Raw genomic sequence first — 17,500 nt, forward strand, 5'->3', positions numbered from 1 at the left:
TCTGCAATTAAATAAGGACAAAACTGAGATGATTGTGTTTGGCAACAAAGAGAAGAGAATTAGTAGTAGCAGACACTTTGGCTAAAAAAAAAATCAAGTCCGAAATCTTGTTGTTAATAGACTCAGATCTCACTTTTACCAGTCATATTAAAGCAATCACCAAAACAGCCTTCTATCAGCTCAAAAATATAGCCAGAACCAAGGGTTTGGTGTCCCCAAAAAGACCAAGATAATCTGATTCATGCCTTTATTTCCAATAGGGTGAACTACTGTAATAGTCTTGTAACTGGTCTTCTCAGACAGACCATTTAACAGCTGCAGTTCACTCAAATGGCTGCTGCTAGACTTTTATCCAGGATCAAGAGAATAGAACACATTACTCGAGTTCTAGAATCTTTACACTGGCTTTCAGTTAGTTACACAATAGATTTTAAAGTGCTGCTATTGGTTATATAAGCCACTAAATGGTTTGGGCACAGAATACATCTCTGATATGTATAAAGACTGGAAACTGAGTAGGCCTCTTAGATCCATGGACTCAGGTCAGCTAGTAGAGCTCAGATCCATGGACTCAGGTCAGCTAATAGAGCTCAGAGTCCAAACCAAACATGGTGAAGCAGCTGTTATGATGCATGAACAGGACCAAACTTCCAGATGATCTTAGATGTGCCAGGTTAAAAACATTTATCTCTTCATGTGCCTATGATTGAGCTCTAAAACATGCACCCTATTCTCACAGCACTTTACTCTTGATTGAATTATATTTACTATCTTTTAATTATTTATATATATTGTTTTTCTTATAATAACAACTTTATGAACTGTGTACTTTCTTTTAAAGATATATATAAAAAAATATTTTCATCCTTTTCATCCTTTCACCATTTTTCATTTGGATGTTCCTGTTGCTTTTATTCATGTAAAGCACATGGAATGGTCTCTGTGGATGAAATGTGCTATATAAATAAACCTGCCTGGGTGGGATGGGATCATCTTTAAAACCTTCCCATGTGTTACCCACTTGTCTGGCCTCCTCCATCTCCTCTCCTTCCCTTTTACCCTCACAATGGCAGAAGTCAGAACTCTGCAGAAACTAATCCAACACACAAACACTCCTGCACAGGTTACCTGTGTGAGTACTCTCTCTCTCTCTTTCTCTCTCACACTCACACACACACACACACACACACACACACACACACACACACACACACACCCTTCACACCGTGCCGCAGTCAGTGCCTTGCCCTCACTCGGCTGCTTAATTCCATCACGCCGCAGCGAGACAGCAGTAATTAGGTTTGTGACACAAATCCTGCCTCTGAAACTGCGCATTTCATCCCCCACCCCCACCCTCACCCCACCTCTGTTCCCGCCGCTCCGCTTCACAAACACCATTAAGGACCTCCCTGGGCTTGTGTCTAATGCCTATTTGCCAAATTTTCCACTCGCACAGTCTAGAATATTCCGCAGTCGGCGCATTTAGGGAGCTTTTGGACGTGTGCGTTTTCATGTCTCTGTCACCCCCATTGAAACTGCTCTCTGAGCTCCTCTCAAGTGCCTTGAATGCTTATGTGACCCATTTCAACTGGGAGGCCACAGCAGCAGCGGCAGCAGTTCAGTTTACTAAGGGGGTTATGAGAAGTGAAGTTGGGTGTGATTCATATGCCATGGTGCTGGCAGTAAATGCTCTGTGTGTGTGTCTGCAGAGGTAGGGAAGCTGACTTTAGTCTGACTTTAACCCCTCCTTTTGAGTTTCTCTTGTGATGCGTTTCCCCTTTCCTAAGCTAGGTTGGTTTGTCTGGTTTTACCCTCCTTTTTATGTTTCCGCATTGGGATTTTGGTCTGCTGTGTGTTCCAGATCTTTCTGTTTAGGTAAAGATATGTGAATGAATTTGTCAGTATCTAGTTTTGCACACAGTATATACAGTAGTGTGATCGCCACTCACTCCACTTCAAAATGTCTCCCCTTCCACCCTACTTCTACACTTCTTTTGGCATCATCCACCTGTGGAGACGTATGATGTCTCTGACCTGTTTCCTCCAGCCACTCGCCTCCCTTCCCTCCAACACACACACACACACACACACACACACACACACACACACACACACACACACACACACACACACACTCACACACTCTTACCAACATATCTCAGAAAATGTGTAACCAGGTTACTGTGCATGTGTGTTGCTGTGTTTTAATGACCTATTCCATTATTGATTTGTACTTGTGTATGATGGTGATGTGGTATTTGAACCTTCCTTCTCCCTCCCTCTCTCTCTCTCCCTCTCCCTCTCTCTCTTTCTTCTCCCTCCCTCTCTCTCTCTCTCTCTCTCTCTCTCTGGCCCAGGACCTGCTGCTGGGGCCAGTGAAGAGCTCGGCCCACGGCTGGGCCTCCAGAAGTCCAGCTCCTTGGAGAGCCTGCAGACGGCCATGTCAGAGGCCGGCAAGATGGAGGTGCCCTTCCACCGCCCGGCCCCCCACATGGTGCGTGGGCGCGGCTGCAACCAGAGCTTCCGCTTCGCCATCGACAAGTCCTACGACGGTCCCTCGGAACCCGAAGACGGTATAGCTCCTTAGAATCAACCCCAACATAAACACGTAGTGTAGCTAGGTCCAACAAGTTTCACTCTGTTCTCGAATAATATTTGGGCTCAAGGAACACCGCAACCCACTTTTGTCAGGTGTATGATGGCAAGCTTTCGTTGCGGCTCTAACAGAGTACCTGCAGGATATTATAAGACTTTTCATCCCAAGCATTATCATCATATATCACATTAATCACCCTTTGTTGACTGATTGAAGTGGTTTTACCCATCAAATTAGGCCTCTGTGTCCACGTTATGCCAACATCAATACAGCATTAACTCGAAGCCAGCCAAGCACTTTTAACAATCTCAACACTGGCACAACATCTCTAACTTGCACCACCATTGCACAAACCTGTTAGGCTTTAAGATGCACCCCCTCCCTTGGCAAAGTAAATGACATTTCACATCAAAAGGAAAAGTAATTAAATACTATCTGCACATAGGAATGCCCATACTTCTCTAGGTGTGGAATTTCGCACACGCAGTCCCACGCAGATATGGCTTTTAATCCTGCCGGCCCCATTACCTGGCCCCTCCAGATGAAGTTCCAGAGTTTACACCGAGGTGAAGGATGTGAAATGAAATTGGAAATGTGAGCCATTAACGGAGTCGCTTGCATCTGAGGCAGTCAAGGGGGGGGGGGGATTGTTGCAGTGACTCAGCGGTCTTTAAGGGAGAGGATTTACCCCCCTTCTGTCCTCTCTTCAGCAGACACTGAATCCTCTCAGAAACCAAAGCTGTCTGTGAAGTTGTGGTGTGTGTGTTTGACAGATGAAGAATGTGTGTGTGTGTGTGTGTGTGTGTGTGTGTGTGTGTGTGTGTGTGTGTGTGTGTGTGTGTGTGTGTGTGTGTGTGAAAGGGGGAATTGGGGAGCAGGGAGTATATGAGGGCTTTTGAGGTTCACTCCAGACTCTTAATGAATAAATCCAGGGCCATCTGAACATGGCGGCCAAACCCATCTGCATTTTAATAGAAATGTGTGTGTGTGTGTGTGTGTGTTTTCCATGGCCAAGGCCCACTCCTCTTCTGTCACATGTAGAGTTGTCGGAAAACAGTATACACAATATGTGACACTCACACACCCCCCCCAACTTGGTTTGGTTGATTCCATCCAGTAGGGGGTGTATCCAAATACATTAGTCGGGAAAGCACACCTGAAGTTGCAAGTTATTATTTGGGGGAAAAAGTAAACTCCATGATTGACATGTCTGTGTGTCAGCCATTATGTTTCTTCAAATAGATCGCCATGACGACCAGTGTAAAACTTCTCCCACTTCCGGCCCTCTATACGAATACAGATACAGAGATAGATTATTGTGTTGGTTGAACAGATACAGATAATGACGTCTGTATTCACCTCTAACCTTCACAGAAACATCTGAAGTTTGGGTTGTAATGTATAAGTGTGTGTGTGTGTGTGTATGTGTGTGTGTGTGTGTGTGTGTGTGTGTGTGTGTAGTACATGGGCATATTTTGCTTGTTTTCCACACATAGGCTAGTATGAAAGTACATGTGATGTTGAATCCTTCTGACTTCCTGTCTTCCATTTCCTCTTCCTGTCAGATGACTTCTCTGATGAGAGCTCTGGCAGAGACACACCCAACAGCACCTCCTCCCGCCAGGAACTGGATGACGATGACAAGAAGAAGAACAAGAAGAAGAAGAAAAAGAAGGAGAAGAAAAGCAAAAGCAAATCTGACGACCCCGAAAAGAAGACCAAGAAGAAGTTTGGATTGCTCAGGTAGGGTCCTATGTGAGAGCTTCAGTGCTCGGTCTATCAAACACCACTTGCTCAGTATGCACTAATGCACTGTATGCCCCAACTGTCATATAGCACCTTAATCCTCTTCTTTTAAAAATGTTTGAAAATGCAAAGCATGCGGATGTCCCAAACGAAACAGGAATCATTTCTGGAGTGTTCACAACCAATATTCATCTGAAAGTACCTGCACAATCTGTGTATAAAGATGATTTCATTCTGCTATTCGTGTAATCTCTTCACTGAAAGTGGTTAGACTTTAGTTGAACACTCACCTTCATAAATGATTAACATCGTCTGTCATATGGTTTCATGATCGATCACTTCAAAGGGTTCAGGTAAAGTGCTACTAAAGTGGAGTTCTCATTACTTTGGCCTCTACCCTTGAAATACAGCGATTTTCTGCCCACGGATCTAAAGTTCTGATTTGGCCCTCTCCTCCAGTGTAAGTGGCCCTAGTTTGATTGGACCGGAAGACCGTGGCGTTTCTCCAGGTCCAGACGGGGGTTTTAGGTGAAGACTCAGATGGGTAGAGCATTAGGGGACATTTTCTCTGTGTGACATTTCTGATTGAAAACTAGTGGACCACACATGCACCTCCCAGATCCAATCAGTGAGAACACTTCTGTGGAAATGACCTTGGCATGCCAGTGTGGTTTAAGCTATGCCTTGGAAGGAACACATGGGGAAAATGCTTAAAATGTCTGGTCAAAAAAAACAACTGGATTATAGGGTAATGGCTCTCACCCTGTCCCAAAGTTTAGTCAAGCTGATGATGGACTTTGAAGATTGTGAAGACCTCATGGCAAGTCTATTTGGGTTGCAATGGAGCAAGAGTGGTGAATCTCTTCTCCAGCTGGGCACTACCGTATGATCCAAACAGGTCAGAACAGCACTCTAGTGTCTGCCTGCCTTAAGGCTCTCTCAACATCTCCACTACTGAAGATGAGATGATAAACTGTGTTTCCCTATATGTGTTTCCCTATATTCTATCTTGGCGTATCGGGACACACTAAAGGATGGTACATTATCTGGCTGTATAACATTAAACAGATGTATATCTGCCCCATGGGTCTTCAGTATTAATGTATGTGCGCTCACATCATGCACCGAAATGAACAAAGGTTCAAAGAACAAAGATTTCCGTCTCTCCCTGTTTGATGGACAGATTGACTGATGCCTTATTTGTCAGGAATGGCCACCGGAATGACAGCTGGGTGTCTCCGTGGTGATGACTGGTTGGCTGACTGATAGACAGTACTGTCGGTCTGGGAACTGAGACGTCTGTACCATCTCTGATGTGTGAAGCGGGACTCCCGCTGGGTTGATTTACCAAACGGGCTGGTTATTTTCAGCGCCGGCATTCACACAGTGCCTTCATAGCCCCCTCAAGGGTCTGATTGTTATCTTGTTCATATAGAATCTGATCCGGGATCAGGGAGCGCTTTCCTCTCGTTCCAAACTGTAGCCAGCTGAGAAGGGAAGGAGGGTACGGGGGGGAGGGGGGTGGATGCATGAAATGTTGGAAACAAAACATGGCATTGTGATAGAAGGTTAAAATACCTCCATGCCACATTGAAGCATGGTCTCCTGATTTACTCTGATGACTTTAAGTTCCTTCAAAAACATTCAGTCGCGCCAGCCAGAACGCATGTCAGATGAGGTTGCGCTTGAGATGAAGAAACTCGTAAACACTTCCAGACTTCACACCAAGCTTTCTCTTTGCCAATCTGTTTTATCGTCCTCACATGCGCGGTGTTATTGAATGTGATATATGAGCTAATTAGCCATAATGCTCTCTAGCACAATCTAATTACAGGTCTTGGATGTTATTTATTTTTTCCTGTACCAGAAAAAAAAAGAAATTGGGATTGGAAGCATATGGGTGTAACTGCATCACGTTGAACAAATTGGAGATCGGAGTCAGACTGTGATTTCTCAGGTCCCTTTAACACTCTAAGGTCCAAGGCCTTTTAGACTTTTCTAAGTTGTCTGACATGCCTTGATGTTTTTGTACATTTTGCTTAACTAAAAACATTGATGAACAAATGGAATATATGATTCTATTCTAGAAGACCTCAGCAATAATATTAGAAAAGGGTTCAATGTTTCCATGGTTGTTCTTTTTATGTCTCTAAGACGAAAACTCAAAAATAAAAATATCCCGGACGAGGGATATAGACCTTTTAGTGTTAAAGGGAATGGGAGATGTTTGGTTTGTCGTGTTACTGAGTGAGAGAGGCAGGGAGGACGAGGACGGGGCCAATCCAGTGTTTGAATGGGCAGCTGTTGCAGATTCCATTGTGTACGACTTAGAGGCTATTTCCATCACAAAAACAAATAGAGAACTGCTGACTGGAAGATGACGCCTTTCTCTCTTTATTTTTGTTCTCTCTCTCTCTCTGTCGTTCTCTCTCCTACCAGCCATACTCATTTGATCACTTTTGTTTTGTTCCTTGCTATCAGTTTTCTGTTCCCATACTTAATGCTGTGATGAGGAAGGGAAGGAATACATTTGCTGTTCATGAATCATTTAAGCTATTTTCGTAATGGCCTCCGAACTCATATGGATTGTGTTTTCCAAACTCTTTTTGACAGATTGTCTGTATGTCATAACTTAAAGAAAGCCAGGGCTGTACCTTGCCCAATGTTGCTTTAGGATCATTTGTTTTAAGTGCAGTGTTCTGTCTTCAGTGTAACCAGAACTAGGCACTCTCTCCGTCCATTAGTCAGCCATGTCCCACGTCACCCTCCTCAATCTCATTCTGCTACACTCACCATGGCAACTGCCCACTTTTGGGTTAGAAAATGGCCGCCTTGGTCTCTGCTCAGCCCCCTCTCCCATCCGCACCTCCTCCCACTCCCCCTCCTTCTCCTCCTCCTCCTCCTCCTCACTCTCTCTCCTCTTTGAGTCCGAGTCAACCCATTGATGTTGTGATCAGCCAGCCGGTCCCTGTAGGCAAACTCGTCCCAGAACTGCAGTAGATTCCACGATAACACAATGAGTGGGTAGAAGACACAGATACAGTCATTACACCCCGATAATGGAGAAAAATACCCCAGTGGCCATTTTACCCCCCCCCCCCCCCCCCCCCCCATTTTGCCACCAACTCCAGTGTTCCCCCCCGTCTTAAAAAAATGTTCTCCCTCTGCTGGGACTTTGGAGCCTGTTGGCTCAGGGCAGAGACTTGGTAACTATCTGAGATCTATACCATATAATGCTACATGAAAGCCTTTATATTCTCTGCAGTATGCTGTTAGTAGGCTGCACATGGTATGCCTGTATACGTTCAGATGCACTGAATTAATGGGGTTTAGATTAAGTTAATGTATGTACAGTACATATAGATATACTGATCAGTTTCACGATATGGAGGAGTGTGCCTCTCTGTAATACGATTTCAAAACTTCACCAGTGCCATTAAGGCAACTCACTGTCATTACTGGCAATGTGGTTGCAGTGGCCATGCTAGGATCTAAGTGGTTATGGTGGCCATGCTAGGATCTAAGTGGTTATGGTGGCCATGCTAGGATCTAAGTAGTTATGGTGGCCATGCTAGGATCTTGGTCAAGACTAATCCAGCAGTCTTGATTTATCTCCCCAATGGGGAGCTGCACTGGCCCTAGCCAAGCCTTTGTCAGAAGCCTTTGGTGATCCATGTCAACTTTTCTCCTCTCCTGTCTTCTTCTCCTTTTCCTCTCCTGTTTCTTCCAGCTCTGTGAGAAGGCAGGCAAACAGGCAGACACCCAGGGCCCCTGGCGATTAAGTCAGTGCCATCTTGCCAGAGGATTTGTGGACATGAAAGCCCCCTCTCTGATCCTCTGTTTACAAATCTGCCGCTCGCCATTTCCCATCCATCCGACGCCCGGATCTAAGCAGGCGCGAGATTACGCGCGACCCAAGCCCATTAGCCGGCCCCGCGTTCCGGTCACACACACACACACACACACACACACACACACACACACACACACACACACACACACACACACACACACACACACACACACACACACACACACACACACACACACACACACACACACACACACACCAACCAACACACCAACCCAATATGTGGCGGTTGGCTGGTCCGACTTGCTGTGGTATTGGCAGATCACATATGCGTCCGGCAAAAGGCGGGCGTCTCAGGCCTTCCTTGAGTCAAGCAGAGTGAAAAGTCAGGGTCACACTGTGTTGTTTACTCTGAAAGAGCGCAGGCCTTGACAGTAATCTGTGATGGGCTGAAATGGAGATTATTCTTTAATTCGCTTAATTTTGCCACCGCTAATGACCGAGGAAACCGAGTAAACATGCCCAACTCAACTGGAGTTGTTTAGGAGCCGGGGATTAATCCGGTGACACAGCAAAGCCTCGGTTTGCGGATGTTTAAAAACCAGCTGTTTGGTACGAAATGATCTGGCCACTTTTGAAGCGTAAATAGGGTTTGTCAGTTTTTGTCCACAGTGCGGATGGCCCCATTTATGTAGAATTTCATGTGGGTATACATGACTGAACTCTCAGAGTTTGAACTTCTGCTGCTTGTTGTTTGGCCATCAGTGAAAAGTTTACAAGGAGTCAACACTTGCAGAAAAGAAAAATACTTTTTTTGTTTGACAGGCTCAACCATGGAATAGTGGTTTCAGATGTTGATGTTAGAATCCATATTTCATATTGCTGCAAGCTGACAGGTATAGTAAAGTAAAATAAGTTCCCTAAGTTGTATGTATATCATCAAGAATGCAGCAAAGTCCTTTTGCTGGCACTGGCATCTCTGGGTGAGACCTTGGGAAAAACTCAAAACCCTACACTCCTTGTTTTATTCATAATTCACACAAGCTATCCAGGTGCCTGTGTCTTTTACTGCACCTCTGAGAGGCATGAACAGGCGCGGGAATCAGAGTAGCGGGGATTTACACAGCCCATTAAAACGGCCCGTAACGACCTCCCCGGACGCCGTGCACCTAATGAACACAAGTAGAAAAGGCCTAACACCAGTACAGGTCAGACATTTATACACGTGTGTTGATATGTGCCCTTGACTTTTTCCATGTACAGAGGTCGAGTTCAGATTGGGGTGCCTTTGAAACGCTCGTCATGGATGGCACTCATGTAAATACTGACAGGGTGGATTAATCTCCCTACATTCACAGGCTCCGTTAGCTCTGTTATTTAGTGCAAAGGCTGATGTGTGGCTTCCACAGCTAGTCTTCGGATGTCAGTAGTAATGTCGGATTGTAGTTAGAATCATTTGTGTTGAGGCTAGCTATTATATGTCTATATGAGACATGTAAATAGAGGAGTACCATGAATAAGTACAGGTGATGTGTGTATCATTAGTAAGCTGGCACGGCAAAGTTAATGAGGGCTTATACACACACACACAAACACACAAACACACACCTCTGCACAATCCCAATATTCAGCATGCATTCCATATAAAACCAAATTTTTAAGCCATTAAAATTTTAAGCCATTATTTTGAGCATGACATTTAAGCTGTGCATATCTTGTTATTGTAGTTTCCCCCCCCTTCCATAACATTTGTGTGGAGAGGATGAAGCTGTTTCTGCTATCACCATGCACAGCCTCCCCGAGAAGCCTGTTATTTATTTATATAACTTAAATTAGACCTCATTTCTGCAACGAGGTCCTAATTTGTTTGTGCTGATGTGTTTTGTCAATCAAGTGTAACATGAAAAAAAAAGCGACAGCAGATTCAAAAAAAAAAAAAAAAAAAAAAACCTCATGAATATTAATCGGCATAATCACGGCTGCTCTGTGTCCTCTGTGTGATTGACAGTGGGACAGCTTCACCGGGGGATTTTAGAGCTAGTGTGCCTCTCCGAGAGAGAGCTTGGCTTTGCTTAGGCTTTTGTGTCTTTGGTGATGGAAGTGTGCTTCCAGCTCGTAGCCTCAAGATGAGCTGTAGAGTCAGTAGTAAGTCGAAACTTCAGTCCTTCAGTGTTCGACGCCTAGGTTGGGATGACATTGTAAAAGTTCCTAAGAGGGTGCAAGATGGGTGCCAGTAACAGTTCTGTGTGATGCCCTCATAGGGTTTAGAGACGGTTATCTGAAGATTATGCATCTGTCTGGCAGCTTTGTTATGGATAATTCTGCTGTTATTTAATAAAAACGGGTCTCGAGAAGATGGAGTTTGTCATGCTAATGCATTGTCAAGGCTTGAAAGTCCTTGCAGATTGCATTTGCTGTTTAAAGCTACAAGTGTGTATGTGTGTGTTTATGTGTAAGGATGTGTTTGTGTGTGTGTGTGTGTGTGTGTGTGTGTGTGTGTTCCTACATGTCCACTTGTGGAATGACTAAGTGATGTGATGTGAAAGGCCACCTCGTATTGGTCCAGTTCAGTCAGTATTCCGCTCCCGCTGTGCGGTTGGGCCACTGCGAACGCGACGCGATGCTGATTGATGACCTCCATCCCTCGGCGCCCCTGTGCCCGAGCCCCTTTCTCCCCCGAAAGGTTAAGTGGCTCACGGGGAGCCGGCGAGAGGAAGCACCGGCGACGCATTAACCTTTCCTTCTCAGCACTGCCTAATCCATATCTACCGATCGGCACTGGCGAAGGCCGCAGTTTAACCAGATACTCATTTTTTTTTGGTGCTCTCTTCTGTTTTCTGGGTTCCTCTCTTTTTGTTGGCGTGACAGTGGTGGTCATTTTATGACACTACGTATCTACCACATGCCCCCTGGGAGTTGCACCGTTCGTCTTGCTCGCTCTCTTTCTCTTCATCTTTTTCTATTTTTCTCTTGCTCTCTTTCTCTCACTCTCTTTCTCTCACTCTGTCTCTCTCTCTTTCTCTCACTCTCTTTCTCTCTTTCTCTTGCTCTCTTTCTCTCTCGCTCTCCTTCTCTTTCTCTCACTCTCTTTCTCTCGGCCTATAGACAGTTTTTTCCCGCCGGTTCACTGAATGGCAGGCGAGACTGGTTGGTCTGCCACAACAAAGAAGCGACACTGTGACATAAGTGCTCATTGATTAGGTCCAGTTTTACTCACACTGGGCCACACTCACACTTTTTCAAGGCAGCTTACTTCTGAAACTTTTGAAGTTTGAATGTATTTCAACCTGCAGAAAAATGCCCCACAGCGTAGTTCCACAATCAGGTTTGAATAACCATGAGAGAAACTCCACAAAAGAAAAAAAAAAACTCTGCCTATTTCGCCCCTAATTATTTATGAAAAGAAAGCAAGGTGAATAGATGTATTAAAAATGTACAAAAGGAAATTATCCTAGTCAGCTTTGGAGATTCAAAGTGGCCTAAATTGATAGCGAGGGCGTTTGCCTGGCTCTTAATTATCTCATCTGCCGGTGATTGTGGGACACTTATGTGCACTGATTAGGAAATAAAATGCTGCCATAGCAGAATGTATATGAGGGAATAGAAAAGAAAGATTTAATTAGTCCCAGAAGGAAGGAGAGATTCATTACTGTTTAATTATAGACAGACCAGTCTAGGGCCAGTGCCTTCCTATTGTGAAGAGCTACGATTGGTCCGATCATTGACTTAGAGCTGTCAAATATCAGTCAAACTAGCTATTCATGAAGTGTGTGTGTGTTTGTTAGTGTGTGTGTGTGTGTGTGTGTGTGTGCGTGCCTGCAAATGTGAACTGGATTGATGAGGGTCTTAAAGTCGTAATACATCAATTCAAGTAGACACTTAATGCTGTGTGTGTGTGTGTGTGTGTGGTGTGTGTTGCCTTTGTCTGTTTGAAGAACTATTAAGAAGAACCTCCAATGTGATTGTTTTCCATATTAAACTACCTCTTCTCTTTTGTCTTTTCATTTTGCCGAGCCTCCCCACTCCAGTCTTTTTATAAAATTCAATCAAGAGTCTTCACCTGCTGCCAAGGGTCGGATTTAGAGAGCTAATCCTTTTCTTTCTGTTTCTCAGATCTACTGGCTAATTACTCCTTTATTTAAACCTTCTCTCTCTCTCTCTCTCTCTCTCTCTCTCTCTCCTCCTCCTCTCTCGATCATTCTCTCAGAAGTTAAGTTATCACCACTTGCGTTTCCAACTCTTTTCCATTGAGATCACCCAGCTGTAAATCCAGAGCAATCTAATAATGTTGATAGTATTTCTGCGGCTAGATTAAGTGAGCTTGCTGCCTCTGCAAACCGCTGCATTGCTTATATTTTCCTAAGCTACTTATTCTCCCATACACGCCTTGGGAGTTGCACTCCCTCTCTCTCTCTCTCACTCTCTCTCTCTCTCTCCCTCTCTCCCTCTCTCTATTTCACACTCACTCACTCTATCTCCCCTAGCCCACTCCCTCTCCCTAGCTACTTTTAGGAGTCTTTTTTTAGTTGAATGGTTATTTATCTGGTATTATAACAAAGCAGTGAAAATAAACCCTCTCCCAGCTTTATCCTCTCTATCCCTCAGACTCTCAGAAATCGTAGCGTGTGTGTGTACATGGGAGATAGGGTCTGTCTTTCTCTCCTGTGTGTGAGTGTCTGTGTGTTTATATTTGTATTTGAGGGTGTGTTTATGTGTGTGTCTATGTGTGTGCTGGTGTGTTTGTGTGTTTATGTCTGTGTGTGTACATCTGCAGTAGAAATTAAGTTTATATGTTTGGATGTTGTTGAAGACACCAACAAATAGATAGGAGTGAATGTGCGTGGGTTTACACGTGCAAGTGTGTGTTTGAAGACCGCCACCAGACACACCTGTCCAGGTGACACTCATTTCCCCTTGCTATCGGTTCCACAGGGTCCCAAGAGACCAGCGCAAATGCACCCATCTGTAGTCACATCACGGCCACCAGACCCCCTTACACACACACACACACACACACACACACACACACACACACACACACACACACACCAGCGCTGCCAACAGCCTACACCACCCCTTTCCCCCAAACAAACACATACACACCCACCCTTCATCTGTTCCTCAGGGGATTCCGTAATGACTGTCCCGTCGCTAACATCCCTCCCGCCTGTTTTCATCTTGTTCTAGCACTGCCAAACAAAAGCAGCAGTTTTATTTGCTCGGATGCCACCCTGATGAACCCTCTGCGCTGGCAGTGCCAGAGAGAGAGAGTAAACACAGGGTACTCGAGGGAGGCCGACACGCGGTGAGACTAGAGAGGCGAGCGAGACGAGCACGCTCCGGAAGGCTAATTTTAGCTGTTAACGGTCTAGCGTTGAGCACAGAGAGACGCACTAATGGGAAGCCGGGAAAGGTTAGCGCCGAGTGGTACGATGCTAAATCGCATTGCTGTGTCTGCAGTGTCTCAGACAGTGGCAGGGGTAATGGGAGTCGGGAGAGGTTAGCGTTGGGAGCAGAGGCGCTAAGACCAGGCTAATGTCTGCGTCTGAGTCGTTTCATCGAGTGAGGCAAAGGTTAATGTAGGTCTCGGAAGGTTAGCGCAGTGGCTAGTCATGCAAAAGCTAAAATCACTGTCAGCAGGGACTAATAATCGTTGAAGTGTATATGTTGCTTACATTTTCAAAGAGGAAAGTTCAGCCCTGCAAGTTAGAAAAGAGACTGTGAAAATACTAGACTTTTACTTTACTTTACCTTACTTTCAATGATGTGTCATAGTTCTACTGATAGTTACAATTATTTTGTAATTGAAGCTTTTCAGCAAATCTGACCCACCCACTCTGGCCAATCACTTATGATGAAAGTGAATACTGTACCATTATTAGATCCATCTAAATGATGTATACACAGTGTACATGGAAGGACTCAATGTGGCCCGTATTGAAAGCCCATTTGAAGGAAAAAATCACTTAGCCTAATTGATTGGCTATTTAAAGTACCAGTGACCACTATCCATGATGTAGCCATAGCAACAGGCAGCCAGGCTTCATGCTTTTCTTCCTAGCCATCCAGGACCGTTGTCATTGTCATTGTCATCTTTGGGGAAAGGTCAGAGGACTGACACCACCTTAACTGTCTCTGATCCAACAGGGCAGTGGGACCTCATTAGAGAGCCCTGATATGCTTCAGGAGGCAGTGGGGAAAGCTTCCCAATGCTCCCTTTCTCTCTCTCTTTTCCAAGATCCATCCCTCCCTCCTTCTCTCTCTCTCTCTCTCTCTCCCTCTCACTCTCCCTCCTCATCTCTCTTCTCCCCCCCGTTCTCCCCCATTCTTTGCGCTCGTTTTCCCTTTGAAGTGGCCACAGGTCACGGGGATAATGAATGCAATGAGGAGACTGTTGGGAAATGTGGGCAGCCCCACCCCACCCCACCCCACCATAGCTGCATCCATCCACCTGCTAGTATCAGACCAACAGCAACAGAAAGCACCACTGCCATTGAATTCACCCAGGGCAAACTCTTGAGGGAATATGTAACTTATTGAAAGAATATTGATTGATCGATTGATCTAGTTCATTAAACCAACATCACGGCTACTTAGGTTAGGCAGGCTCCCTCTAGATCTGGACAGAACATGCTACGTACCACCGCTATACAGATGTGTCCATATAAAGAGGGGATTTAGTACTGGAAGTGTGTCAGGAGCTGAGCGATGTATTGGTTACAGCCTTCCTCCTCTGTGGCTCATCTCCTTGCTGTGTCTCCCAGTGCTTGCCAGCTTCACACATCCCGCAGATTAGCACAGGAAACCGCTCCCCCGGGACGAAGCCCGTTATTAGCACCCACTTGTCCAGTAGCAACTCGGAATGCCGTCTGGGAGAAGAAGTATACTTGAGCCTTGCGTACAGTATGTTTGCTGTGGAGTGTAGGGGGAAGTGGGATTTTCCCCCATTGTGCGCGGCGACTGTTCATAATGGTGCCCATTGTGTGCCGCCGGGCTCGCTAGGCTCCTTAGGTGTCCGCCGTGAGGGATTTGATTTCTGCTCGGCTCTGGTTTTGTGGGGGTTTCCAACCACAGGAAAATGGGAGTGTGTGTGTGTGTGTGTGTGTGTGTGTATATGTATGTGTGTTTTAGAGAGAGAGAGAGTGTTAGAGAAAGAGATAGAGAGAGAGAGAGTAAGTGTGAGAGAGAGAGAGAACAGGGGCGAGCTGAGAGCTTGAGAGATGAAAGAAAGAGATGGAGCAGAAGAAAACACTAATAAGCTGTGGATGGTGTTTAATAATATTGAGAGGAATGGAGCGTTCCTGTCTTGGTGTCCATCCATGATCGGGGAATACCCACAGCACAGAGATATGAAGGAGGGGAGAAATAGATGCCAGGAAAGTAGAAACTAAGGAAGGAATGCAATGGTAAAAAAAGTAAGGAGATAGAGGGAGGAGCAGTCGAACAGAGGGGGTGTTTCTCTTCATTCTTTGACAGATAATCCTAATTAAGGAACAGTAGGATAAACCACGTGATACTGACAGGCCCCTTTAATGTATGCACACATAATGATCAGCTCAGGCGGCCAGACCACCCGTTTGAAAAGGGTGTTTCGGCGAGAGGGGGTTGGGGGTCTCTTTAAAAACCATGAGATTCCTCTTTTGGCTCATTTATAACCAAAACCCTTCATAGCTGACCGGCGGGAATAGGCTTTAAGTGTGAACAGGGCTTTTTGTTCTCTGTAATCAAACGTACTTATTGCTTTTGGGGAGGGTTTATGTGAGGCATCAAAACCCTGGGACCGCATCCCTCCAGAGTTACATGTTACCAAATCTCCTGCATTGAGTCAGCCTTGAGCTATTGACAGAGTAAACATGCTGTGTTTTCTTCTTTTTTTTCTAAACCAGCTAGCTGCCCACGCTATAGTGCCTCAGGGAACACTAACCTCTCCTGGATCTGCGGCCTCGCTAAGGCTAACCTAGCCACCCGTGGCTTGAGTCCACACAGAACCCTCTAGTCTCTCCCTCCACCTTCTCCCCTTCTGCTCCCCCTACCTCTGTCGCGCTGGAGATGCTAATCGGCTTCCCAGGGCAGCTTGGGCACAGACCTAAATCATTAGCGCGTGCTAACCTGCCTTCCCTGGGAGCAGCGCCGGCCGGCCACTTACCTCGGCTGCATAAATATTTCATTTCCTGTCTGCCTTTGCTGTCCGCAGGGTGTGGCGGTAATGGGGGGGGTGGGGGGGTGGGGGGGTGGTAGGTGGATGGGGTTGGGGAAAGGTGTGTGTGTGTGTGGGTGTGTGAGTTGAGAAAGATTTGAAAGCCATCTCTTTTTCATTAGTTAATTTACATTTACCTTTATTCATCCAGAGCAATTGACAATACAATTCTTTATAGTATCTAGAGTGTATGTACCGTTCAAGTGTAAGTGTACAGAATTGTATATTTATATATATATCTCCATGCTATGATGATGTAGGTGGTGTTGACACCTTGCTGTAACAGTTGACCCAAAGGAACAGTGTGGTGTGATTGTGAGTGTGCTGAGTGCCAGAGGGGTAGATGCATGTGTGTCTCTTTGTGAGGGCATTTAATGTTCACACTCTCTGCTTTCCTGTACTGATGTCAGTGTCTCTGCCACGGGTGTTGTAGACTTGTCAGAGATGCCCTGTGTGTGTGTGTGTGTGTGTGTGTGTGTTTGTGGGCGAGCGGGCGGGCGGGCGGGCGAGCGGGCGGGCGGGCGGTTCCGTTTCAAGCGTACCCACCGGAGAGGGGAGATGGTAAATAGCCTGAGTAGTGGAGCTGAACTAATGGCTTAATTACTTACAGTCATTTATTTATTTAGAAGCTCGTGCTGCTCATAGACATCATTGTCCTCTGTGTCTTTGAGTGCATTGATCGGTCTCCCTGTCATACATTACATGTCCGACTGTATCGGTCAACTGGCTATTGATTCTGTCAGGCTGTCTCTCTCAGTCCATCCCTCTGTGTTTCTCCACCATCCTCTTCCATGTGTTCACCTCTGTCTCTATCAGTTCATCCTTCTATGTTTCTCCACCATCTTCTTCCTTTTCTTCAACTTTGTCTCTATCAGTTCATCCTTCTGTGGTTCTCCACCATCTTCTTCCATTGGTTCACCTCTGGCTCTGTTCAGTTCATATGCGTGCATTCGATTATGCGCACGAGTGTGTGAGAAAGCTTTTAGGTTGTGGTGGAGTACTTATACGTACACAAATGTATGTCTGCATATGTCTGTCAGAGTTCATGTGTACATGTGTGGTGCGTGTTTGAGTATATGTGGGTCACAGTACACACATATGACTCTGTGTTTGGAATGAGACTTATTTATAGAGCACGCATTTGTTTTAT

The 17,500-nt window shown here is 45.5% G+C and overlaps 1 protein-coding gene across 1 annotated transcript in view; it reads left to right on the top strand.

Moving 5' to 3' along the window:
* Positions 1 to 17,500, top strand: part of pard3ba (par-3 family cell polarity regulator beta a) — a gene marked incomplete at both ends in the record, with an annotated part of 148,337 nt that overhangs the window by 98,251 nt on the left and 32,586 nt on the right. The window contains 2 exons of the mRNA XM_080834162.1: positions 2,358 to 2,573; positions 4,162 to 4,339. Coding sequence (XP_080690288.1) covers positions 2,358 to 2,573; positions 4,162 to 4,339 — 394 coding nt within the window. The remainder of the gene's footprint in view (positions 1 to 2,357; positions 2,574 to 4,161; positions 4,340 to 17,500) is intronic.

This window comes from Sprattus sprattus (assembly GCF_963457725.1).
Source record: "Sprattus sprattus genome assembly, chromosome: 3".
NCBI lineage: Eukaryota > Metazoa > Chordata > Actinopteri > Clupeiformes > Clupeidae > Sprattus > Sprattus sprattus.